At 42.3% G+C, this 26704-nt stretch overlaps 3 protein-coding genes across 4 annotated transcripts in view; 2 read left to right on the top strand and 1 right to left on the bottom strand.

Moving 5' to 3' along the window:
- LOC148103113 (uncharacterized) overlaps positions 1-736 on the bottom strand; it is a 29228-nt gene extending 28492 nt beyond the window's left edge. Inside the window, exons 1-2 of the mRNA XM_087838067.1 lie at positions 619-736; positions 100-321 (exon numbers count right to left, since the gene is read on the bottom strand). Coding sequence (XP_087694193.1) covers positions 100-321; positions 619-736 — 340 coding nt within the window. The remainder of the gene's footprint in view (positions 1-99; positions 322-618) is intronic.
- Positions 737-5218: 4482 nt separating this feature from the next.
- Positions 5219-16371, top strand: LOC118455526 (protein NLRC3-like). Of its 2 annotated transcripts, XM_087838489.1 has the most exons (8): positions 5219-5239; positions 7345-7623; positions 7711-7758; positions 8829-10674; positions 10969-11142; positions 14470-14643; positions 15599-15645; positions 15830-16371. In XM_087838489.1, exons 2-8 carry the CDS (start codon positions 7350-7352, stop codon positions 16369-16371), a joined length of 3105 nt encoding a protein of 1034 aa, XP_087694615.1. In that variant the 5' UTR covers positions 5219-5239; positions 7345-7349. The 2 variants fall into 2 exon arrangements, with proteins under 2 accessions (XP_087694615.1, XP_087694616.1); XM_087838490.1 differs by lacking the exons at positions 5219-5239; positions 7345-7623; positions 7711-7758; positions 10969-11142 and having other exon boundaries at positions 8806-10674.
- Positions 16372-20435: 4064 nt separating this feature from the next.
- On the top strand, positions 20436-26160 carry LOC102784125 (uncharacterized). The gene is made up of 6 exons (XM_087838607.1): positions 20436-20529; positions 22273-22616; positions 22699-22836; positions 22953-23273; positions 25162-25488; positions 25800-26160. Exons 1-6 carry the CDS (start codon positions 20456-20458, stop codon positions 25877-25879), a joined length of 1284 nt encoding a protein of 427 aa, XP_087694733.1. The 5' UTR covers positions 20436-20455; the 3' UTR covers positions 25880-26160.
- The last annotated feature ends 544 nt before the right edge of the window (positions 26161-26704 follow it).

The following is a 26704-nucleotide window of genomic DNA, read 5'->3' as shown; positions in this document are numbered from 1 at the left end:
GGGCATATGTCACAACCACTGGCAAAAAAAGGAGCTAAATCAATGGGTTTGGTCTGTAGGAATGATTTAAGACATTTCCTAAGGAAAGAGCGACAGTACCTTCTAGTGGCGAGAGCTGAGCAGGGATGTGATTGTCCAAATCTGAAATGAAAGTGTTCGGGTGCAACAATGTCTCCTGCTCATTCTGGGGCAGGGCTGAGGAAAAGTTAACAATAGGGATGTGGATGTCAGCATCAGGAAACTCTTCCTGGGCTTTCTTCAACGCCTTTTTCAGCTCTGTGACTGGTGTGTTCTTGTCCCTTTGTGACCTGTTGTTTAGGCCTAAGGAGAACACCAGCGTTTCCACTGGTTCATCAGAGTTTGGTGCCGTGGTGCCAATACTTTACCGGCACATCGGAACAGTGACTTCATCACGTAACCTGACCCCGTACCCCCAAATCTAACCTTAACCCCCCATGCTATCACATGGGGCCCCCCTCCGACGTGGACACAGGACTTGATTGCATTGCTCATCTTTATTGATAATTGTATTTCAGGGTGGTTACATGTGGCATTTCATTCAACTCATTCAAGTCTCCCCCTTGGGTGTGCAGTATTGGCGATTCTGGTCGTCGTTACCTTTAGCTTGTTCGTAGTGCGCTCTTGCGTTCAGCGAGGCCTTCAAGGTAGTCAGCCGTCTCTTCTGACAGTTTTCAACGACTTCTCGTCCGACTACAGTGCAGACGACTTTCTCCATGGTAAGTTCTTTCACAAGGTTGTCACACTCTTGTTGCGTGTAGTTGTTAATAGTAAAGCACCACCTCTTGGACGGATTCTCTCAGACTGGCGCTATTTGCTCTATGGTTAGGATTAGGGGCAGGGTCGGGCTTAGGGCCTATTTATGGGGGGTTAAGGTTAGAGTTGGGGGTACGGGGTCAGGTTACATGATGACGTCACTGTTCCGATGTGCCGAGTACAGTCGGAGAATAAAAAAGCCCACGAAAAAGTATTTCCTGTGTCCTGTCTCACTCCCCATGACCGGGCCACACATAAAAAAAGTAAATTTTTAATGGCTTAAAAATAAAATAATGCTATTAGATATAAAACGTTTCTAATAATCAATTATTTTTTTGGGGAAAAAATCAATGAGCTATGAACTAACATATTTAGATGAATATTATAATTTTATTAATATAATATTTTTTTTATGGCTACCATATGTTTTAGTACTTTTATTACTTCCTAGGTTCACAAATCATTTATTGGGGCCACAAATCACTCAGTTTGACATAAGGGGCCTAATATCCCTATTCGTCGTCTTTTAGGGCCATTGGGTCCATGGTGGCTGCTTCGTGCTGTCAGGGCTCATATGGAATTATTAAACGACCCAAGGTGCGGCAAAACTGAGGTGAGGAAGATTTATTTAAGGAACGTGCTCAAACAACAAAGGCAAGGGTGGCGAAAAACAGAACTGAGTAAAACCAAGCATAAAAAAAAAAAAAACAGAGACACAGGGAGATGTGGAGGGAGATACGCAGCTGAACCAGCAACGTACATGAGAAAACACAGGGCTTAAATACACACAGGGCAATCAGGGAATGGGAAACAGGAGGGAGGCACGGCTGTAATTGGACATAACTAGACAAGGGTAGGTGAAACTGGAAACACTGACGGGAGACACAGACCTACAAAATGAAACGGGAACTCACACACGCAAAGACATTAGACATTATTTTAGCAAGTTTGGATTATATTATTGATTTTTGTTTTTTCTTCAGTACATAAAAAGTGGTATATCCCAAAAATAAAACCATGAAGACACAAAATAAATTTCCTGTGGTTGGAAACTATTTTGTGCAACTTTTTTATATTTACAGTTTTGAGGTATAAACCTCTTAAATTTTGTAACATATATAAAACAAGAAATATGTGCAAAAAAAGCAATTTTCATTTTTTTTCCGTTTATTGCACTTTTTTGCAATTTATGTCGATACTATGGACTTAATGCATACATATTATTAAAATTTGGGATATAACGGTTGTATTGATGTACAACAACTTGAAATGTTCCCAAAAAATGGCACTACATGCTGTAATTGGTTTATTTTAGAACACACTTCTGAACTGATTCTTTGATTATATATGGCGTTTATATCGTGGTAAGATATAAACCAAAAATCAACTCTAAAATTACTTACAGCTTAAACATAAATGAAAGTTAACTTAATCTGATGTCAGAAGTTCAAAAAGTGGTAAAAAAAAAAAATCATTTTATTTCTTATTGTCCCACCTGACATCTGGCAATAAAATAACAAAACATTTCCACCACACACCCACAGCATGCTCTCCTTTAATTAATGGGAGGGTCCAGAAGTTACCAAACCAATCACAACTTTTCCTAAAAGTAAAATTAATGACTGAGTTATATAGCAAAACTAAGTTTATTCTTACTGTTTTAAAAAAAAGCAACAACATGGCATGGTATACATTTTCACTGCTATGCTACCCTCTGACTTTTAGCTGAAGAAGTGTATTTTAGAATAAATCTCTTGACATTATGTGAAGTCACTTAGAAGTTTAAGTGACTTATCACGTTTAAAATTGTAGCGAAAGATAGTGCAGGGTCAGAAAACCGACAACTAGCCAGTGTTCTCGCCGGCTCCCGGCTAGCTATCGAGCGGGTGGGTAACAGACGTCTCTGAAAACGTCGGCACACTTTTGCAAATATGTGATGTCTTGATAAACCGAGTAGATATTTGAAGTTTACACAGATACATTCTTACCTGAAAATATGTTAAGTTTATATTGTGACACTGAGTAATATTAACTAACCTTTTAATGTTAAAAATGAGCGGAACTATACGTCTACGTGACCTATGTACATGTCATAAGTTTAACAACTGTAAAAATTACTTCCATTGAACTGCCTTATTAACTTTAAAATCAACGTCTTAACATTTGTGTCGCTACTTCAAAAACAACTTACATTTAAAAATGTAGTTGTCCTCGCTGTGTCTACCACCTCCATAGCTGCCGCCATTGCTGGAAACTGGAATCGGCAGAGCCACGCTATGAATTCTGGGATATGGTGGGCTACAAAGGATACACACGACCCATCCTTCAAATTCAGGGAATGACGGACGCATTTGTCGCCACATTTGAAGGAGTCGACGAATTGTGACAGCCTTCGTCACCTGGCTATAAAGTAATCGTCACCCCAACCGGTCACAGCAGATGGACCCGCCCCTACCTGAGCCTGGTACTGCTGGAGGTTTCTTCCTGTTAAAAGGGAGTTTTTCCTTCCGACTGTCACCAAAGTGCTTGCTCATAGGGGTCATATGATTGCTGGGATTTTATCTGTATGTATTATTGTAGGGTCTACAACATAAAGCGCCGTGAGGCAACTGTTGTTATGATTTAGCGCTGTGTAAATTGATTTGAAAAGCAGTGCCTCTAGAGCCTCAAAAGGAGATTTGAAAAGGATGCTCGCTATAAAGACGAATACACCGCATGTGTAAACAACATGCTGAAAGGATATGCTGAATTTGTGTCTGCAGATCGTACGAGTTCTCATCCGATTTAGACAAGAGCCTGTTGCACTAATGGCTGACATTGATGCCATGCTTCACCTAGTTTACATATTAGAGAAACATGTCAAGTGTCTCTTTCCTGTGGTAGCAACATGGTGATACTACAAGGCCTGCACAAGAGTATAGGATGAAAGTGCTTTCTTTTTTGGAGGAGGAGGAGTATCTTCACCAAACTGTCCAAATTATGCTCTGCAGAGAACTGCAAATGATAATGCACAACAGTTTCCAGCTGAAGTGGTGAATAGAGTCAAAAATAAGTTTTGTTTATGAGTGTTTAAAATCTATTGCTTCATAAGAAGAAAAACTACATATGGTGGAGAGCCTGACTGATATTTGTACTAATGGATCAGCAATAGTCGCACAGTGCTCATGTCAATCCCACAGGAAATCAAGGATCTGGATTTAGAGACAGATCAACTTCCAAGCGAGAGAGCAGTGGGTTTAGAGTGGTGCATAGAAACAGATGAGTTCACCTTTGTGCAGGACCATCCACCAACCAGAAGGCGCATTTAGTCTGTGGTAAGCTCATTGTATGGACATTTGGGAATCTTGTCTCCCTACATCATCTTCCAGCCAATCCCAGCGGTGGTGTGATTGGCTGGAAGATCTCCAGCTGATTTAAAAGTGAAACGCCGCATAAAACTGAGTTTCTATGGAAGACCCGATAAGGCACAACTTCATCATTCTTCTGATGCAAGTCAAGATAGTTATGGAACAGTGTCATATTTAAAACTGAAAAAGAATAACATCACATGTTGACTTTATCCTGGGAAAAGCTAGGGTTGCTCCCCTTAAGAAAACTACAATTCCCAGGCTGGAATTCACTGCTGCAGTTCTTGCAGTTCCAGTACACATGCTTCTGCAAAAAGAGTTGCAGATAAGGTTGGACAAATCATTTTTCTGGACTAATATAATACAATGCATCTCCAATGAAAACCGAACATTTAGTATCTTTGCTGCAAACAGAATTTCTGTCAGTCGAGAAGCAACAGATGTGAACCAGTGGAGAGATGTTTCCTCCAAGGAGAACCTTGCAGAGATGACCCATCCATAAGTGTGGAAGGTGAGGATTTCCTCAAATGTGGGGATGGTTAAATGGTCCAGAATTTCCCTACAAGAAGAGGAGGAATGGCCTAAGCTGGATATGGATCACAGTGTGATTCCTGCAGATGACCCAGGGATCAAAAAGGACCTGACAGACTACCTTTTCAGTCAGCCCATAATTATTTAAGACAGCTATCATTGACCAGTTTTAGGTTAATTATGGAGTTCCGCACTGGTGAGCATGTTTGTTTTTTTGCTTCAGACTACGCAGTATTTTAAACAGCAGATTAAAATGCTGATTTCTGAATTTTCACACTGCTCTGTCTCGTATGTGAGGGTTTGCTGCCCCCTTGAGGACAGATTATGTTCTTATGGTTTAGGACAGAAAGTCCTGCTTTTCCTCTGTTCGTGTTCACACTGAAAAATTAAGCCTGTTAAAGTCCTGATGTCCTTTGAGACATCAGGACTATTTTAAAGCTCTTTTAAAGCTTCATGTGTAATACTCAGCAGAGGTGTGAGCACATTTCGTACTTGCCTCATATTACTCAATCTTCCTCTTCCTGCCGTCTTTCACAGCTACTCGGATCAGAAACCCTCCAAAGCATCATCAGCGCTCCTGTTTCTGTGTAAGTCTGAAACACATTTCCACCTTGTGCTCACAGCTTTAACTGACCTGACGACAGCTTATTCTAGGTAGTAGTAGTAGTTGTTGTTGTTGTTGTTGTTGTTACTAGTTAGTAGTATCAGTGTTTGAGTTTTACAGGGTCAGTGCTGTCTGAACAAACAGAAGGACTTCTGGGTTATTTCTGTCACAGCCACAGTCATGCATGAACGATCACCGACTCGTGTACCACTTTTTATCTGATTTATCTGCTTTTATGGGGAATTAAACTCACTTCCTGAGATTTACTGTAAAGAAATATGAGAATAAACAGGAAATTTCACAAGTCCAGAAAGTTCCCTTCAGCTGTAACCTCAGAGCAGCACAATGAAAGGGAGAAGTCCTCTGTTCTATTTATCAGTGTATATATACTCAATAAATTAATCATATATACACTTAGAACCGTTTATATTTAAAGGTGATTACATTATTATTGATGCTGTATTTATGGTGACATAATTAGCTTACAGTGAGCAACATTAGATTTAAAAGGTCTAGAACACCCTGTTAGTCTTTTCATATTGTATTTTTCAACCATGAAGTTGTTTCAGATTAAAATCTATTATTTGACAGAGAATTGGCGAATCTGAGTTAGATTGATGCTATTGAACTATTTTGCTAATAGTTTGGCAAAATAGCTGCTAATAAACTATTCTACAGACTATACTACTGTGCTAATATACTGTTTGTTACTGTAAGGTTTATTTTACTGAGGGAACTGTTGTTGTGATTTGGGGCAATATAAATAAAGTTGAATTGAATTGAATAGAGCCAAGCAAACTTTATTTATAAAGCAAAACAGTCACGGTCCTGGGTCAGTGACTGAGTGTTTTGTTATTGTAGTTTGTTATCTGTAGTGTTTAATATAAGTTTAGTTCTGTGCCTCTGAGATATGTCTATGGATTTCCTGTTTTTACTTTTAAAGTCTGTGTCTTCTGTTGGTGTATTCTGTTTTCCGCACCTGGTCTCAATTCGCCCAATTGCTTCCAGCTGTTATTTCTCCTGTTCCTCATTCTCCCCCGTTCCCAGTAGCGGTTTTAGATATGGGCGGTTGCCCGGGGCGGCATCGTGGGGGGGGGGGGCTTATATATATATAAGAAGAGTAAGAAAAATAAATATACACTTTAGGACCAGGGGTAAAGGGATCAATAACAATTTAAAATTTACAGTTTGATGATTTGAAGTCTCACACACAACCCACCGAAAGGGGAGGGGGCCTGCTGCTTCTAAATGGAGCACATTTCATTTATAATGTTGTAAATCCAAGCCCATTATGTATTCATGATTTGAATCCTGTGTTGTTTGAAATCCCAGAAATTAGACAAAGTGAATCTGTGAACTAAGGTGTAGGTGTGTTAGATCATGTTGTGGTGATCCTCGGGTTGAGGGATGGGTGTTCATACTGGAGTGCAAAATTAAAACCAATGGAGGATGGACAAGAAAAGTTCAAAGCCATCAGGTACTCAGTTTAGAAAAAAGAGAAAAGAAGAGGAAGAGAAACAAGCAGAGGAAGTGTTCGCCCAGGGTGCCAAACAGGCTGGGACCGCCACTGCCCATTCCTCTCTGTGTATTTATAGTGCGTGTCCTTTGGTGCTTGTTGTCGCGTCATACCATCATTTCTGCCAGTTTGTTCTGTTATGTTATTTCATTTTTGTATTTCAGCCAGCAATAAAGCTGTGGTTCTGTTAAGTTCACTTTTGCCTCCATAAGTCCTGCAGTTGGGTTCTCTTCCAGCCTGCCTGCACACAGACCATGACAGAAAACATATAGATACTAAAAACATAAATACAGTACCAGTGAACAATACAGAACACCAACATCAAGAATTAAGTATTGTACTTAGCTCAACATAACTGTGGCTCCACTGGGCCATGCAACAATACTCATTGTTAATATAATCGTTAACATCACTCTATTACAACCAGAAATTATGTCAATTACAGAGTTATAATTTTAATTTTTTAAGTATTAGTTGTTTACTAATAATATATAGAAGGGCGGAAAAGTCAGATCTGTCTGGCTGTTCCATACTTGCTTGCTTAACTTAACAGCTAATCTATCTTCATTCAGCTGTGATGATGTCAGAGGACCTTCTAAACACTCTGGAAGATCTGGGAGATGAAGAGTTTAATAAATTCAAGTGGTTCCTACAGCAGACCGACGTCATTCAAGGCCCCATGACCATCAAGAAGAGCCAACTGGAGACAACAAGCAGGTGGGACACCGTGGACTTGATGGTGCAGACCTACAGACTTTCTGGAGCTGTTGAGGTGACCAGAAGGGTTTTAAAGAGGATCGGTAGGAATGACCTGCTGCTCAGTTTGTCTGTTATCAGGCCCAGACCCGAAGGTGAGTCGCAGCAAGGGACAAACAGGAAGTCAGTGCAGACTGAGAAAGTTACATAGAGCTTTAACACTTTCAACATCTGTTTGTCAGTGAATGTCAGTGATTTGACCTCTCAGGCTCCTCTTCCTCAGACTGAAGGTAAGTCACTGCTTTGTTTTCCATACATTCCAGGCTTCTTTACTCCAAATATCTCAATGTGAAGTAACTGTGTGAGCATGACATTGAACTGTCACCTGGTTTTACCCATAATTCTTGGTTGTTTTATAGTCACTTATAATGTTGAACTCCACTGTAAAGGAACTTATACAAAATTCCTGTGTTAGCCCTTTGAGGTGCACAGCTCTAGACCTGGTATCCTCCAAGTTTACTTAAAAATTTTTTTTCAGTGTTCCTATTATCTTTAATTATTTAGGTTACTACAGTATACTATTACAGCCTCAGTTAGTTCAGTTCTTTAACAATAGCTTCTCACCTGTGATCTCCATCACATTCTTGAAAATGTCCTGGCAGACACAGCAAACCTGTCTACATCTACTGATATGCGACAGGCCTGATTCCCTGTGCATCCTGAATGGATTGCAGTTACCATCTCTTGCTAGCAATGGCAAGGAACAGCAAAAACCAAAACTATTAAAAGATCAGAGAGGGAGGATATGCTCTATGGCCATCACATGCTAAATCAGGGGTGTTGAACTCCAGGCCTCAAGGGCCAGTGTCCTGCAGGTTTTAGATAACACCCTGGGTCAACACACCTGAATCAAATGATTAATTCATCAGTAGGCCTCTGGAGAACTTCAAGCTAATTAAATCAGCTGTGTTAAATCAAGGATACATCCAAAACCTGCAGGACACCAGCCCTCGAAGTCTGGAGTGCCATACGCCTGTGCTAAATGCTTCCCATTTTCAGGGGTTGTCCTTTTCTTTCTCCAGTTCACCAAGCAGCTGATATGGAATGACAATGGCTCGCTAGACATTGTGATCCCTCAAGTTCATGATGATCAAGCGAGATTCCTACCATTCACATTTACTCATTTGAGTTCAAAAGATGCAGACCACTAATAGACATGCATAAAATCACTCTAGAAAAAATGGTCAGCTGCAGATAGCCAATACATGTCCAGTCATACAGTCATAGTGTGGCATTTTAGAGAATGAAATGACAGCGATATGAGTTGCACACAATATGTTTATCACCCTGTTTGACACAGATGTGATGGTTCCAGTACCAGAGCCTCAACCCATCACGCATTACCAACAGATGCTTCGATCAAACTTCCAGGACAAGTTTATGTGTGCACAAGAAGGGTGGGCAGAAGATAAACAGCGTCTGGCTGATATCTACACAGAACTATACATCACAGCTGGGTATGACATACATATCAACATACAGCATGAGGTCCGGCAGATTGAAAAGGCATGGAAGCCGGAAGAAACAGAGAAAGCCGTTAAACCCACAGACATATTCAAACATCCTTCTGGAGAATACAGACCCATTAAAACAGTGATGACCAATGGAATCGCAGGAATTGGAAAAACATTCCTTGTTCACAAGTTTGTGTTGGACTGGGCTGAACAAAGATCCAATCAAGATGTGCATCTGGTTTTCCCCTTCACCTTCCGTCAGCTGAATCCACTGAAGGGAGAAAAGTTCAGTTTGGCAGAGCTCATTCATGAATGCATCCCAGAAACTGTAGGCATCACAGAGGAGGCTCTTAATTACATCTTTAAAGATATTCAGTCATCGGGAATTACCAACTATGACAAAAGTAAATTCAAACTTCTGTTTGTGCTTGATGGGCTAGATGAGAGCCGCCTTCATCTCGACCTTCATTCTGAAGATATTCGCTCTGTCGATGTAACAAAGTCAACTAAAACAGATGTCTTGTTGAAAAAACTCATCAATGGAAAATTGCTACGCTCTGCTCGCATCTGGATAACCACACGGCCTGCAGCAGCCAATCAGATCCCTCGAGAGTTTATCAGCAGTACAACAGAGGTCAGAGGGTTCACCGACCCACAGAAAGAGGAGTACTTCAGGAAGAGATTCAAAGGTAAGGAGCAAGCTGACAAAATCATCTCCCACATCAAGACAACAGGGAGCCTCCACATCATGTGCCACATACCAGTCTTCTGCTGGATCACTGCTACAGTTCTAGAAGATGTGCTGAAAACAAGAGGAGGACAGCTTCCCAAGACCCTGACTGAGATGTACGCAGAGTTCCTGGTGTTTCAGATTGATCGGACAAAAGAAAAGTATGGCCCACAGAAAAGCATTGAATACATTAAGTCATTAGCAAAACTGGCCTTTCAGCAACTGGACAAGGGCAACCTGATCTTCTATGAGAAAGATCTGAGACAGAGCAGCATTGATTTCAGTGAAGCCTCGGTGTGCTCAGGAGTGTTCACAGAGATCTTCAAAGAAGATCGAGGAAGGAAAGGGAAAGACGAGATGTTCAGCTTTGTCCATCTGAGTGTTCAGGAGTTTCTGGCTGCTCTTTATGTAAGGATGTCACTTAATAACAGCAACATAAATGTCATGCCTTTACCACAACCATCACTGAAAAACCTTCGACTGCTTTTAAGGAAGACATCTTCAAAGAAGATCCACATGATTTCCATTGACAGGGCCTTGCAGAGTCCAAATGGACACTTGGACTTATTCCTTCGCTTCCTCCTGGGTCTATCACTGCAGACCAATCAGGATAAACTGCAGGACCTGCTAATGAAGAAAGACAGTGGCACAGAGACCAATCAGAAAACAGTCCAATACATCAAGAAGAGGCTCAGTGAGAATCTGTCTCCAGACAGATGCATCAATCTGTTCCACTGTCTGAATGAGCTAAATGATCGTTCTCTGGTGGAGGAGATCCAACAGTCCCTGAGTTCAGGAAGTCTCTCCACAGATAAACTGTCTCCTGCTCAGTGGTCAGCTCTGGTCTTCATCTTACTGTCATCAGAAGAAGATCTGGATGTGTTTGACCTGAAGAAATACTCTGCTTCAGAGGAGGCTCTTCTGAGGCTGTTGCCAGTTTTAAAAGCCTCCCACAGAGCTCTGTGAGTGCACGAATAACTGTGACACAGGGCTGTTATCAACTAGTAATTCTCAGTCAGCAGATCTTCATGTAACTACATGCTAACATTAATTATGGCTTTAGATTTAGTATAAAGCTTACTTTAAGTTTAATATTTGAATTATAGCTGAGATTATCCTGTGAAAAAGCACCATAAAACCATTACTTAACTACCACTTTTTTTTCCTCATGAAAACTTGAACTGAAATAACCTAACAGCGTTTTACACTGTCTATCATAGAATCAGTTTCACTGTGTGTCTTTATCTGTTCTCCAGGCTAAGTGGCTGCAATCTGTCAGAAAGAAGTTGTGGAGCTATGTTATCAGTCATCAGCTCACGGTCGACTAATCTAAGAGAACTGGACCTGAGTAACAATGACCTGTGGGATTCTGGAGTGAAGCTGCTGTCTGTGGGATTGGAGAGTCTACACAGTACACTGGAGGCTCTGAGGTTAGGGTTCGGCTAATCTTTAGTGGATGACCAGCAGATGACTTTCTTGATATGTAGCTTTATATACACATTAATTAACTACTTAAGTGGTATTTGATGATGCAGCCATAATAAGCCCTCTTTTATTTGGGTATTTAGATAAATGGCATATAAAATTCATAGCACATTGACGTCAACCATTGGTTTGTGGTGCAGAATTATGAACCTTTTCAGTTTGCATTTTGGGCATGCCAACAAGGCATATTCATACAATGTATAGATACAAGGTACAAAAACAGATACCCACTAATTATTGCAAATATGTTGAGAACCTGATAAACAGAACTGTATAAAGTGCACTGTAATGTCAAGGTTGTCAAAAAGGACTTAGTGGGTCAGTGACTGTTGATACCAACTTGAAGTGTTTCCGGCCAAAGTGTGAGGAGCCCTTTATGATATCCCTGGCTCTGGCAAGGTAGTGGGATGTGACAATATTCAGTGCTGTTTATTTTTTAATTCAACTTTAGTGCCAAATCACAACAATAGTTAACTTCGTATTGTAAGGTAAAGACCTAAAATAATAGATTGAAGACAAGACAAAGACATGCTGTGGAAGAGAGCCAGAGATTAATAATAATGAAAGATTATACACATAGTATGCTGGACCTCAACATGGAAACCAAAACAAACAGAAAAACGGCCAAGCTGGAGCACACACAAGCCATAGCACTAACACACATCACCATAAACATGATCACGGACTTTAGATAAACACATTTAAAGTGCTACAAAAAGCACAAATATGTTAGCTGAGTCACAACTAAACAAATGGCTAGCAACAGGGATGTCCTCGATCATTTAAAACTTTAAATCTTAGCCCAGTCTTAGTCCCTTCTCCTGTCCCTTTACACCTGAAACAAAGGGGAAAACTGTTTCTAGAGAGCAATGCTAATTTGTACGATGCTGGAAACATGCCGTTGCTACACTTTTCAACCCTGAAACAAATCACGCAAACGGTGAATCTACACTGTAATAGAAGCATGTTGTATTTACAGTGCTCTCAAATCCAGCTTCCTCAAGTATTATAGATCTGTGTGATTCAATACTTTTGGAGACAATGGTTCAGTAAAGAATCCATGTGCCATAGAGTGAATCAGTATCTCTGAAAAAATAAAAGCATATTTTTTTGGAACAAGCTTAAGGATATATATCAAAATAAAATTATATACATAATTCTCTTTGCTCTATGTTTTACACATTGACTGTAGAAAACATGGACGACGCGACAGACAACTCGCCAAAAATGAAGCCAAAACGTCTCTATTGCCCCCTGGTGTCTGGCTGCAGTATAGGTCATAAACCCCGCCTCCTCCATGTTAGCGGATGGGACTGGGGTGAGACTAAAATAAATTAATTCTCCTAAGATAATTTTTTTCCAAAGATTCTTTCTTTTGTTTTCAATAGTTCTCATCACGCTGATTGATGTTCAAGGGGTCTCCTTTCCCATAAGTTTGATTCTAATTCCTACCGCGGTGATGTTAAATTGGGGTGAAACGTCATCATAAGAGCTTTGACTGACATCTGCAGTCACGGAGAAACTTGCATATCTCTGTTCGCGAATAGCAGATAGAGCGTAGGCTCTGAGAGGACATCCAGTGTTTACGCTACGAAAACACGACCGAGTGTTTTAACCTGACAGCCTGAGGTGTTCTTCAGTAAACTGGACTACCCGACAGAAGGACCCGAGGCCACGCTGCACTTTTTCGGTAAGTTAAACGTGTTTGTAAGCTAATCCGTAACTACCGTCCTTAGCTAGCTCCTGAGACCTAGCTAGCTAAGATGAGCACTCGGCTGTCAGGGTTCGTTTAGCTAACCCGTGCAGGTGAATGAATTTACTAAAGAAATCAAGAGAAACGCCCCGGGCTGCTCAGTCACTAATTACTGTTACTGTACTTTTATTACAAGTATTATACTGTAAAAGCAACAGGCTGCACCCTGCTTCAGCTCCTGTGCAGATCTGAATATTAAATATGTGCAAACAACAGCATGTTTTCAGTCTCTTGCCACATCTGTAAAGACAGTAACATTTTTTAAAAGCTTGTACTTCAGTAACTCCTCATTAATCAGGAACTATGGATTAAAGTACTGTAGTGTACTGTAATACTGAAAAAAATGTAAGAGAAGAACTTCAGATCCTGAGTGTGTGAGGACAGAAGAATCAGCTTTATTTCAATATTGAGGGATAAAATTTATATCTGAGTTTGATGGTTCTGTTCTCTTTGTGATTACAGGAGCTACCCTCAGATTCAGACCTCAACACCACCCAGTGACAGCAGAAAGATCATCCAACATGTTCACATGTTAACTGCAAAATGAACTGATGGAAACAGTACAAAGGTTAAAGTACCACATGTGCTGTAGTGAAAGCTGCAGCTGTTTTATTGATAAAGTTAAAGACAAAAAACCCCAAAAGGATTAATCACTCATGTAACTGTGTTACTATATATCAGCATTAACAGGACCTTAGTTTTGTTTCACAAAGCTGCTGATCTCAGACCTGCACAGCTTCCGTTTTAAACACTTGATGTACTCAGCTGCATGAAGAGCGTATGAGATTTTCTCTGACACAATTAAATAAAACCTGATGAAGGTCAAAGGTCGTCACTTGTATGTTGAACTACAAACTTGTCATCTGGAATTTTTTCACAGTTTTTTTACACATAGTGTGTTATTTACCATAAAGTGATTCAGAGTTATTCATACCAGAGTAACCAGAGAGGATCACATATTTTTAAATATATAACTTTCTACAGGACTGAATATAATATCTTTATGTAAAAGTCTGGAGCCTCTGGGGAGTATCTGAGTATTTATAACATTACACAAACCAAAGGTCTCATCACAGTGTTGATGAAATGCTGGGTTTATCCATCTCCTGGGGCGGGCCTACGGAGGAGTGCTGAAGATTTCCCTGTGAGGGAGCTGCTGGTGAAGATCATGAGTCCTGCTTGATCAATGCCATGAGCTTCAGTCTTCCTGGTGTTTCTTAAATGATGCCTCTTACAGCGGGTCAACAGAACTTCTGGCACAGGACAGCTGTGATGAAAGAAAGGATAAAAAGTGTAGGGGGGCGTGTTTGAGGTCACATCCAGCGGGTGTGTGGGCGGGAGCGTTACACAGTCGCTCCACCTCAAGTCACTACTGCGCAGACTCGGGCTCCAAATTTGCAAGATGGCAGCCTCCACAAGCGGGGTTTTTGGCTTCATTTTTGCACAATGGTAGGAGGCGGGGTCGCGTCGTCCATGTTTTCTACAGTCAATGGTTTTACATCTTTGTGTTTGTCCTCAGGCTCTCAGGCTGTCTGATCACTCAGGATGGTTGTACTTCTCTGGTATTAGCTCTGAACTCCAACCCCTCCCATTTGAGAGAGCTAGACCTGAGCTACAATCATCCAGGAGAATCAGGCATGAAGATGCTGTCTAGCTTACTGGATGATCCACGCTGGAGACTGAACACTCTTAGGTATGATATTTCAGTATTTATTAATGCTCGTCATCAATGAATCACATTGTTACATGTAATATTATATTAGTTTATTACATGCTTATTTTAAAAGTGCTGCTGCATGAGAAGTGTGATATTTAGTTTTAAAGCTTTTAAACAAATAGCGTGCTTTTTAACAGCAGTATTCTCTTAACACAGTAGCAGTTAAAATATGTGTTGTGAGTAAATCTCACCTGAAACATTAATCTGATCATCAATCAATCCGACTTCAGGGAGGAGTATTTCTCTGACAAAAATGCTCTAATCTAAACCATCACCAACAAAATAGCAATTCACCTCGTTTGTTAGATGGGTCACATGTTCTCCTGGTTCTTTGTACTTTCCTCACCTCGCCCCGTGGACATTCCTCTCTGCTGTCTCAGAAGATCAGCCCTCCTATCGAGTGAGATCACCTGAAAAATTCCTGTGTTTTCTTCTGCCAACTCAAAAAGTTGTGAATCTTTTTTCCAATCTCCTGCACTTCAGTCCAGTTTCTTGGTGAACCGTGAAACCTCAGCCTCTCCCTTCATCATTCTGTTCTGGTGTCAGTAGAAGGTGGAGACTGGGACAATACACCTGTTAAAGTGTAACGTAGGAGTACTAACACGAGCTCAGGACAGACAGAAAGCTCCCATAGAGCAGAGGCCAGGAGCTCATTGATCTTGATTTTCCATGATGTTCGAGGATCAGAAACATGTATTGATATTCTGGAGGTTTCATATATTTTCATACCACTAACTAGTTTCCATGTTCCTGTCTCAGCGTCTCTGGATCCAGGGTTACCCATGGCTGTTGGTACTACACAGCAGAGTTGCAATTTGAAAGCCTTTTAAATGAGTAGAAGCATTTTAAGGCCTTTCATGTCTTTCTTTTATGTCCATGTGTCTCTTTGTCTCTGCTTTCAAGATGAATTCAGATATGTTTCTTCCTTCAGGCTGGACCATGGTGGAGAGCAGAGGCTGAAACCTGGTCTGAGGAAGTGTGAGTGTGTGCTCACTTATATTTATGAAAATAAGACAGCACGCATTACACTAGTTTAAATCACACTAAAGATTCTAGAAGATGAATCACTGTGAAGCTGTCTCCATCAGTCTGTGGATAAGGCAGCAGATCTTCAGTCTCCAGGTGATAAACCGCTGTTGTTGTTTCTTCTTCTCTCCATCAGATTCCCGCGATCTTAAACTGGACACAAACTCAGTGCACAGAAAACTTAAACTGTCCGACAACAACAGAAGAGTGACGGCAGTAACGGAGGAGCAGCCTTATCCCGATCACCCAGAGAGGTTTGAGTACTGGCTTCAGCTGCTGTGTACAAATGGTCTGACTGGTCGCTGTTACTGGGAGGTTGAGTGGAGCGGAGAGGTTCACGTTTCAGTGACTTACAGAGGAGTCACGGGGAGAGGAGGCAGCAATGACAGCAGGTTTGGAGTAAACGGTCAGTCGTGGAGTTTGAGGTGCTCCGATGCTGGTCAGTACTCTGTGTGTCACAATAACAGGAGAACAGACCTCGCCGCCTCCTCCTCCTCCTCTGTCTCTAACAGAGCAGCAGTGTATGTGGACTGTCCTGCTGGCACTCTGTCCTTCTACAGAGTCTCCTCTGACACTCTGATCCACCTCCACACCTTCAACACCACATTCACTGAACCTCTTTATCCTGGGTTCTGGTTATTGTCATACGGTTCTTCAGTGTCTCTTTGCTCTCTGTAGAGGGGGAAGCCTCCACAGAACCGCTTCAGCTCAGGGTGGTACTCAAAAATCAGTAATCCTAGAAACCTCGGTGTGTCATGGGTGTGGGTCATTTGACCCAGGACTCTGACTGTCTTTTGTTTTGGTGATTGTTATGTATAATGATTTTAGGTTCATTAGTTAGTCTTGAGGTTATTCTGCGTTCTGAGTTTGTTGTGTTCCCTGTTTACTTTTGTGTGTTAGGTTCCCGTGATGTTTTGGTCTCTTCTGTGTTTCCAGTTTGTGTCTGTTGTGTCATCTGTTGTAAGAGCCAATTAAAGGCTAGTTTCTTGGTACTGGTAAAATGATTAAAATGAGAAATATACATTTTTATTGTTAAATATATAATTTCCAAACACCGTTATGGTAAAAACATAAGAGATGGAAATGTGAAGTTCTGATGTGCTTTTTGGTATATGGTAATTACATGTGGGGAGTCAGATAGGCATGGAGTCTTGCCATGTTAAGTCTCATTAAACATCTTTTTTGAAAGAAAAGTCCCATGGTCTTGCTTGTGCTTCAAAAGCTTGTTGCTGGACTAAGTCCTGAAGGTGGTGAAACAGAGACGAAGTGCCGCTGTTACATCTGTGTTTACGTCTCCCCCTCTCTGTGTCTCTCACTTCCTTGTTCCCTGGGTCCCAGTCACGCCTTTGTGTTTGGTCTCCCCTTTTTGCTTACATGTTCCCTCACTCCATGAAACACATGTGTATCAAGCAGGGGCGATTCTAGAAACAGAGCTTTGGGGGTGCTGAGCACCCAGAGAGCTGCCCAGCCAGGCAAGATAAACCTGTCTCTGTCAGTCCCTGCATCCTTAAATGTTGTCCCGAGTTTCTCTGACTGTCACTTTGGTGCATTTAAACCCCTGTTCCTCCCTGTCCTCATCGTCTGTTGTATTCATCTCCATTATCAGTCATCATAATTTTACCATCTCTGTGTAAGTCTGCAAATTTCTTTATTAAATCATAAGATTCTTAAATTCATCAAGTCTTTCTGTGCCTGGGTCCTCGTCACAAAACATGACATCACTGTTTTGTACATTTTAACACAATTTAATCCCCACATTTGTGAAAGAAAAGCAAAACACTTTTTTGAAAAGTCTGTAACAAAACCATCAAATCTGATCAAGGTTATTTAAATGCTGCTAAAGAAGAATGGATTGGAATAAAAAAATACATATCCTAACCTTAATTACTGGGAGAATAATGAATGATGCTCATAGTGAGTAAGAAGTAAACTGAGTGCATTTTTTGGACAGAGATTCACATTTAATGTGTATGTATAATATAATACAGATACATAAAAACACTCCCGAAACAGAATAAATTGTTACAAATAAATGATTACATAATATTAATAAAAACTATAAAAATGGAGGCAACTTTGCCTGTGGTAGAATGTATACAATGTGTACAATGTATGCAGATACTAATTTTACTAATTTAATAATACTAATTTTGTGTTGTAAGATTTGAGTTTCATGCTTTTATAGTGGTCCTTGGGAGAGCTTGACATTTTTCTCAGGTGGTCCACACTGTAAAAAGTTTGAGAAAAACTGATAAGTGTTTGTGTGCTTTTGGAAAACATTTAAAGCTGCAGTACAGAATCTTTGAAACAAGCTTAAAACATTTTTAGAATATAAACAGAGCATCTGCTTCTCTTTACAGCTCCTCACTCCACCAGGGCTGTTTGGCACTTTCTGATAGTGTGCAAATGTGATGTACGTACTGCGGCAGTCATACAGACAGCTGGACGGCCCAAAAGTTGGCCGACCTGTTACTGGCTGAGGTTTTAGTAGAGTTGTGGCTGAACCACATAAAAATATATCATTAATTTTAATCTCCCCAATCAATTATAATGTTATGTTGGAATGTTGTTAAAGAGGGTCAAAATGTTTCAACCCAGTTTGTTTTGCAGATTCTGTACAGCAGCTTTAATATAGGGAGGACACAACTTCCAGATTGTGTGAGTTTCTGTTGTGCCTGTCACTGTTCCCGGTCTGTTTTCTTACCTGGTTCTTCCTGACCTTGTACTTTCTCCTCACGTTCCCTCTTTCCTCTCTCCCTCTTTGGACTGACAATCATACACAAATAGATTCAATTAGATGAAAATTGCAGCTAATATGTCCTGTTTTAAGCCAGGCACTTACACCTCCGCTCCGCTGCGTCTCAGCCACCATCGCTCTGGCAGCAACAGCTACAGCCAGAGCAGGGGAGAGCTGGAACAAACCATTTTGGGAGGGGGGAGGTTATCTATACTTTTGTTGTTAAAATGTTATGTCTCAAACAAGTACAGTACTGTATGCTTTTTATATTTTTAGTAGTGTGTCACACAAACAGCAAATGTTGTCAAAAAAAGTAAGAAATCTTTGGGGGTGCTTTGATTCATTTTTGGGGGTGCTGAAGCACCCCCAAAACTGGGCTAAAATCGCCCCTGGTATCAAATATGTTCTCCCCAGCCCGTCATGTCGCTCTTAACGTGTCTCTCTGTGTCTCTCCTCTCCCATGACTGTTCCCATGTTTACAATCACTCACACTTACAGCCAATATAGAACCTAGACTGGAATCAAACCTAGGACCTTCTTGCTAAGAGGCAACAGGGCTAAACTCCTGCATATTTTATTACATAATTTCAAAGCTGTGGATTTTAATGGTCCGCAGAGGTGGGAAGTAACAAAGTGCAAATCCTTTCTTTCTGTATTTAAGTAGAATTTTCAGGCACCTGAGTAATTCTTTCTCCCTTATTTTAAGCACTTTAAATGTACTTTCTGCTTACATTTTCAAAACAGGCTCCTTACTTTTGCTCTAATACATGTGGGTTGTTTCACGTCACTGCGAGCCTCTAAACATCAAAACAATCTGAGCCTAAACAGGAAAACCCGTTTGCTTACTAATCACCAGAGGATGTCACATAAAATGATCCTGTTGCGTACGGACAAATCAGAACCAAACAGAACCAGCTAGCTCCACATGTCACAAGCAGTAGGATAACATGCACTGATAATAACAATAATGATAATAAAGTGTAATAAGGTCTTTTTTTCCTATTTGTAAAAGGAGAGTATAATATTTGTTGTTGCTGTATGAAAACAATAAAGATTACTCTATTCTACTCTATTGTGGGCTAACAGTGAGCCAGAAACGAACACTGGATCACTGGATTATGTGAGATCAGATGTTCACTGCTCACCAGAGTGGAGGTCACCTGAAGGTCTCCTCCTTTCTTCATCAGCTTCTTCCTCTTCTTCTTCCTCAGGTTCTGCTGCTCCATGATCTTATCATAGTTGAAGTGCTTGGGTTTGGCGTTGGCGCCGTCGTCCCCCATCAGCAGAGCTAAATCCGCCTGGAAACCCATGCAGACGGGTTTATGTGGAGCACGCCGACAGAATCTGATCCAGGACCAGCCTGGCTGTGACCACTCTGACCGTCTGTTTCTGCAGCTTCTTGTCTTTCTTCACTTTCTGTTTCAGAGCAGTCAGCTGATCCAGGTGTTGTGCATTGATCAGTGTTACAGGTGTGTGAGGTATTAATAAAGGTCAGAGGTGAACAGCTAAGAGCTGACATCAGTGATGTTTGTCTCTGAACAGGAAGCTGAGGACACACTCGGTCCGATGGACGACCTTCAACCTTCACTCTGCTCTTCTTCTCTTTGTTTCTCCTGAAGCTCCGTTATTTGAGGGATTTTAATTTGTCAGGTTTATTTGTCTCAGCTTCAACACCCCTGCTCTACATAAACTATGTGATGTACTAACCCACGCACAGGATAACTCAGTCCACTGACTCTGAGGGATTACATGTAATATTGCCATGCTCTGGTACTTCCTGCTTCTACTCCCTCATATCTGAGACAATATTATCCACCACAGAAGTCCTCCACAGTCTAAATCAGCCCCACCTTTCCTCCACCCCGCATACCTGTAACTCCTGCCCCAGGCACATTCACCCACACGGAAATCCCATCACTACCAGGCACATTCACATTCCCGGGGATTCACGCGTGATTCCCGGGATCTCCCCTGAAACCGAAAGTAAACCACGTCACAGTGGGCGCGGCGTGACAAAGCACCGCTATGAGAGCTGTCGGTGTTTTGCTGTGCTTTTCTGTGTTTACGGGAGTCTTCGTGGAGGATAAAGAAGCCCCACGGTAAGAAACCCACTCTTATCCTCTTTGAATGGGCGCGCGCACACACAGGCGCGCGCGCGCGAAGACCGGCGTAACTAAAAAGTTCAAAAGTGAGAAAGCCGACAGGAAAACACGGACCGCTCTAGCTAACCGACCCACGGCAGCACACACAGCCGCCCACAGACCGGCCTGTCGTGTCTGTGCAGGAGCCTCCTGACACACACAGTGGGGTACAGACGGGTTACAGACCGCGGCGCAGTGCGTAGCTCCCTGTGCGGCATGAAGGCTTTATGCGGGGAGGCTTCATTGATGGATGTAGCATGTCGTTAGCAATGCTAGCAGCATGTGCGGTTTGGCTGTTTCTAATAAAGTTTTTACAAACGGTTGCTGTGGCTTCATTAGTGACGTGAGGCTGTGATGAGGAAACGTGTTTCCTGGTGAAACAGGTTGTTCGTGTCTGTGGCTGCTGTGGCATGTGTGGGTAAAGGGGCGGGGCTTAAGGTGATAACAGATGTTTCTCTGTTGTAAAGCCTAACAACACACCGTCCCTGCTCTCATGATGAATATCAGCTCTGAGGTTATTATTAGCATCAGCCTTTCTAAAGTACACTTTGTTAGACACAGCGGTGTGTCTTTGTGTCTTTGTGTTGTGAGGTTTGTCCTGGATTCATGATGACTGGAGCTCCACCCTTGTGCTGTTGTCTCCGGCTCGATGTTTCCTGTTTCCTGTCTCTTTGTCCTCAGCGTCTCCTGTGGAAGTCCGTCCACTCTCTGTCCCCATCGCGTCTCCTCTCGCTCTGCGCTTTGTCTCTGTGGTTGTTCGCCTTTTCCAGTGTCAGGTTTATATGCCTGAAGTCTCTGTGCTGTGTTTCCTGTTTTATTTTGAAAGTCCCTGGTCCAGTATGTTATGTTACCTTGTTGCTCTCTGATCCTGATCCTAGCCACTTCTTACTTTGTATTCGGTTCCTAAATTTGGGAAAATCCTAAGGTGACCTCTGACCTTGGGATGGTCAATGATGGTCCCTGATATTCAATCTGATCCAAGATGAAGCTGCACTATGGTATCAGTTTGGGAATCCTACGACTGGACCGTCAGTCTTTTATGGCTGATGAGTAAAAAGGGTGCACCAAGCCAAAGCTCCTAGACTTTTTTCAGCTTGCTTGAGTTGTTTGACCCATTTCTGTGGGTCAGTTTGAAAAAGCTGCTAACAGTGACTAAAATGAGAAAGAAAAACATTACATGTGCACTTTACTTGGAAAATTCAAAGGACTCCATGGCTTTGCATGGTGCTGGGTCTCTTAGGGCCGCCTGTTTAATTGTAGCTGCATGCAGCTGTCAGGGTTTTTCTCCCACTGGTGGTTCTTAAGGCACAGAAGCAGCAGCATGAAGACTGGGCTCGGTCTTTGTAAGTTCCTGGGTTGTTTTTTTATTTGGCTGTAGTTATTCAGCCGGCCAGAGGAACCCTTGAATAGAAACAACTTTGAAACTTGGTGAACATGAAGTCATTGATTTTAGAGATAAACAGCTAAAAAAAAGACTAAACAGCATTTAAGACCTTGTGCAATAAAAGAAGTCTGGGTGACGGTTGGTGGATCACGTTTATTCCCCGTTTTTCCTGCTCTGGTTCTTTTGGTTTTGCCTGCTGAGCTCGATCGGTCACTTGTGCTCACATCTTCACATTAGTAAAGTGTTTGAAGTCATTCTCTGTCTCACAGGCCTTAAAAACATCACAGCTCTCACCTGTTTCCTGTTTGTCCTCTCAGTTTTCAAGCATGCCTCGGGCTGGAGGTGTATGAGGGGGCGGAGTCTGTCCTGCTGCCCTGTCAGGTACCAGAGGATGTTTACCGGGACGCCACAGCAGTGGTTTGGGACCGCAAGGACCTCAGCATCCCAACAGTCCATCTGCGTCTGCAGAGCGGCGATGATCTCACGAAACAGAACGTTGTTTACTTCAACCGAACATCGATGAGAGCCGACGCTCTGCAGACCGGAGACCTCAGCCTCACTCTGAGGAAGCCCACGGTCAATGACACCGGCACCTACACCTGCACCACCCGAAGATACGGACAAGATCAGAGCAAGACCCATTTGCAGCTGAGGGTGGCAGGTCAGTGCTGTCGATAAAGGTCAGAGGTCATACTCTGAGAATCTGTTGGGTGATCTCAGGTTGTTTGTGTTTGTGTGGACAGAACGTCCTCCTCCTGGTCCCACTCCTCCTCCAGTCTGGCCCAAAGTTCTCTCGGGTGTCCTGGTTCCTGCGGTTCTCCTGGCTGTTGGCTTTGGTGTCCTCATGTATTTTAGATATAAAACGTTAAAGAACAAAGAAGGTATGTGTGTTATTGGCCCACTCCACAAACATCATTCATTGACTCATTAAACCTCATGATGACATACAGCACTTTAGATTGTTAATAATCTAACGTGTGCTTCGTTCTCCTCTCAGTCGTTCAGGTCACAGCAGAACCAGGTGACGAGTCGGTTGTGCTGACCTGCAGAAGCACAGTTCAGCCCCTGCCCGATGGTGCTAGAGTGGTGTGGAAGGACAGAAATGAGAGGAAGGTCCACGTATGTCCGAAAGACTCTGAAAAACAGCACAGACGTTACAGGAACCGAACAGAGATGAAGAAAGAGCCGCTGAGGACTGGAGACCTCGGTGTGACCCTGAAATACCCCACAAACACCGACAGGGACACCTACACCTGCACCGTCTACAGCGCGGAGGGGAAAGAACTGATGGAGAAACAGGTGGAGCTGAAAATCAGAGGTCAGTGCTGCAGATACAGAGGTTTGGATGTTATCATTGACAGGTATTTTCTCAGTGTGAGTCTTTGACTGTCACACACTACAGAGGCTTTCCAAACAACCGTCCTCACTCTGCAGCAGCTCTGTTATACTGACAAACACAGACGCCATCTTTGTTCTTCCTGTCAGAGGAGGGACTTCACTTCCTGTTTGCTCACTGTTAGAAATATGACCAGTAGTGGACTTTGTCTTTGATGGGATGTTACAGTGCAGGTTTGAATGAGTTCAGGGGAACATTTACATGTTCTCAGAGAAACAGCAGTGAGTCTTTGAGGAACACGATGCTGTTCTGTCATTTGTCTGATGAGTTTTATCAGTGATGGAAACGAGAGACTGCTGCTGATACGAGAGGAAAGCAGGAACAGCTGATACTGGATGCTCCTGCACTCTACTCTGAATCTTAAACATGTGTAGTGTACACTGTGAAAGCAATTAGAAACAAATCAGTACATAAATAATGACGGTTAGTTATCTAAAGGCCAAGTGAGGCACCAGGACTCTAATCAGATAGATTTAAAAACAACTCTATAACAATATCATTTCTATTTGTCAGGATTATTCATTGTTTAGAGTGAACGACGTAATTACACTTCCATGTATAGTAGGGCTGCACGATTAATCGTTAGAAAATCGCGATCTCGATTCATACTTATGTGCGATCTCATTTCCAAATGACAACGATTTAAAAAAGAAAAGAAAAAAAAGACGACGATTGTACCGCATTTTGATCCGGGACGTAATCTGCATGAAAACAAGCGCTCACTCTTCCTGCTCAACAAATGGGCGGAGCCTTATACCACGTGATACAGCAGCTGGCTGCTAAAATTAGCAGGGAAAAACAACGGAGAGCACGTCAGGGATGACGAGAAAGTGACAGGAGAAAATCCGTCCCGGTCAACCACCCAAACATCAATAACGGGAACCTTATACAGCGCTTCCCTATACCCGTCGAACTCCCGCAGGCACAAAGAAATTACGGAGGCTATCACTTATCACCTGACCAAAGATATGGCTCCATCAACACTGTGCAAAACGAGGGATTTAGGAAAATGATCAACACCCGAGACAAACGCTACACAGTGCCGTCCCGCAACTATTTTTCTATTGTTGCTCTACCTGCTCTATACACGCAGCGTCGAGCAACGGTGGAGACGCAATTTCAAGCAGTACAACATTTTGCTGCAACGACAAAACGTGAGACATTTATTGTTTTTATGTTTATTTATTGTTTTTATGTTCAGTCTCAACTGTTACGAAGTTGATGTGCAGTTAATAAGCGCAATAAATATTTATACTGGAAAAGAAAATCGTGAGAGAGTCGTGATCTCAATTCTAAGCAAAAAAATCGTCTCATTTTATGCAAAATCGTGCAGCCCTAATGTGTATACAGCAGGGCTTTTTCAGCCATGTTTGTGCTGCATTTCTGCTGATGTCCAAATCTTTATACAGTTATAAAATCAACCCTCCTTATAGAACATTTCAGTGTGTTTGTGTGAAGAAAAACGATAAAGATTGTAGCAAACCTGGTGTTGGACAGACCTCTTTAATGAGTATGTTTGTGACTTCTATGCAGTTTTAGTTAGACTGATATAACTGCAAACATTCTGGCTTTTTAGTAACAATGTAACTGCATTTCACTGATCAGACATCTTCAGGCTGCTTGTCTTCAATGACTGACTTGATCAACCCAACAGAGCAGCTGGGACCAGCATGGAGATGAACCTGATGATGTTGCTGCTGAGGCTTTGATGTGATGAACATGTGTTTCAAATGCTGCATAAATTAAAATGAATTGACAAACATGAATGCTGTGTCTTCGTACAGCTCATGTTGTGTTGTCGTCCTCTCAGAGTGCCAGGTGGAGGTGGTGGAGGGGGCGGAGTCTGTCCTGCTGCCCTTCAAAACCACAGAAAACCTGCCCGGAGACAGTGATGTGGAGTGGAAACGCCACGAACCCGAATACATGAAGGTCTACGTGTATGAGAACGGCTCTGACCGGCCCGACAAACAGGACGACCATTACAGAGGTCGCACTGAGATGAACGCTGACCTGCTGATCGCTGGAGACCTCAGTCTGACCCTGAGACAGCCCACAGTGAAGGATGCTGGGAGATACGCCTGTGAGGTCAACAGCAAGGAGGCCTGGAGATACAAGAGGGTGTGGCTCACAGTTAAAGGTTGTAATCGGTGTGAATGTGTCTAATGTACTGTCCTGTCTTTGTATCAGTTCTGTCTGTTTGTCAGCAGTTTAGTTAACTTTAGCATCGAGAGAGCTGTGCAACACTTTTTGTTTTTATGCCCTACGACGTCACAATGATGCTACATAGTTTCACTAAGTCAGACACACAGCTTATAGAAGCCAAAGATTTCAGTACACCGTTTTAGTCTGTGATGCTTCAGGGTCAAAGGTCAGCATGTAGCAATTAAAACATCAAAGTGTTCGTTTAGCTCCGAGTGTTTTTTGTGACTTCTTGTGTTTCCTCTGCAGGGAGAGATCAGGTCCAGGATCAAGCCGAGGACAACAAGGGTATTGAAATGACTCCTCTGATGGACCAACAGTCAGCTTAATCTGACTGGTCTGTGATTATGGATCTGACTGGTCTGTGATCATGGATCTGACTGGTCTGTGATCATGGATCTGACTGGTCTGTGGATCAGAGAGAAAACACCAGTAATGGGATGAAGAGGGAACGATGCTGAGCTCCTCCACATTCTGTGAGGATGTTTTCTGCTCACGCAGCTGAACCCTGCAGTGACTGTAGCTCAGCGCACTCATGCAGCTTCAGCTGTTTGATTTGTTACCACATTAGCACAAACAACACTCATGATGTGCATTTTATATTTTACTTACACATTTATATTGTACTTACCCATAATGCCTTGCTGTTCAGGTCTCAGCTGTGATCTGGGTGCTGTTTAGTTGATGTTTGGACCTCATGTCTGCACGGCTCCTACATGTGTGAGGCTTTAGTGTTGGCTGTGTCTGTAAAACTGCACAAAATATAAGACAACTAACACTTTAATATACATGTAGCTAATGAAGTGCACGACGAAAAAGAACAAAATGTTTTTGTAAAATGCTGCTGAAGAGAAAAGAAATAAACTCCATCATCTGTCTCTGTCTGATGTGTGAGTCAGGTTTGGGTGGAGGGCGTAGAAGAAACGAATCCTCAGTAGTCTGGGGGATTACACAGCATATTCTGAATATGCTGTGGGTGTGGATGTTGGGATTGTAGCTCTGAGCTCACACTGGCTGATAACGTCTCACCTTCCAAGACTGCTGGCTAACAGCTAACGCTGCATGAACTCCTGCACGTGGTGATGTGACGGCGCTGCTGACCGTGTCCATCCCATAATGACCTCAGTGTACCATCCTGTGATGCTTCCAGCAGG

This window comes from Neolamprologus brichardi, chromosome 3 (assembly GCF_056152115.1).
Source record: "Neolamprologus brichardi isolate AB-2024 chromosome 3, ASM5615211v1, whole genome shotgun sequence".
Classification (NCBI taxonomy): Eukaryota; Metazoa; Chordata; class Actinopteri; order Cichliformes; family Cichlidae; genus Neolamprologus; species Neolamprologus brichardi.
Note: the sequence above shows the minus strand (reverse complement) of the source record. Positions and strands in the feature narration are given on the sequence as shown.

Excerpts from the sequence above, each read along its gene's own strand:
- LOC102784125 (XM_087838607.1), top strand. The coding sequence starts at position 20,456 with ATGAGAGCTGTCGGTGTTTTGCTGTGCTTTTCTGTGTTTACGGGAGTC. Across the intron at positions 20,530-22,272 it reads GAGGATAAAGAAGCCCCACG|TTTTCAAGCATGCCTCGGGC; the intron begins GTAAGAAACCCA and ends TTGTCCTCTCAG. Across the intron at positions 22,837-22,952 it reads AACGTTAAAGAACAAAGAAG|TCGTTCAGGTCACAGCAGAA; the intron begins GTATGTGTGTTA and ends TTCTCCTCTCAG.
- LOC118455526 (XM_087838489.1), top strand. The coding sequence starts at position 7,350 with ATGATGTCAGAGGACCTTCTAAACACTCTGGAAGATCTGGGAGATGAA. Across the intron at positions 7,624-7,710 it reads TATCAGGCCCAGACCCGAAG|TGAATGTCAGTGATTTGACC; the intron begins GTGAGTCGCAGC and ends TCTGTTTGTCAG. Across the intron at positions 10,675-10,968 it reads AAAGCCTCCCACAGAGCTCT|GCTAAGTGGCTGCAATCTGT; the intron begins GTGAGTGCACGA and ends TCTGTTCTCCAG.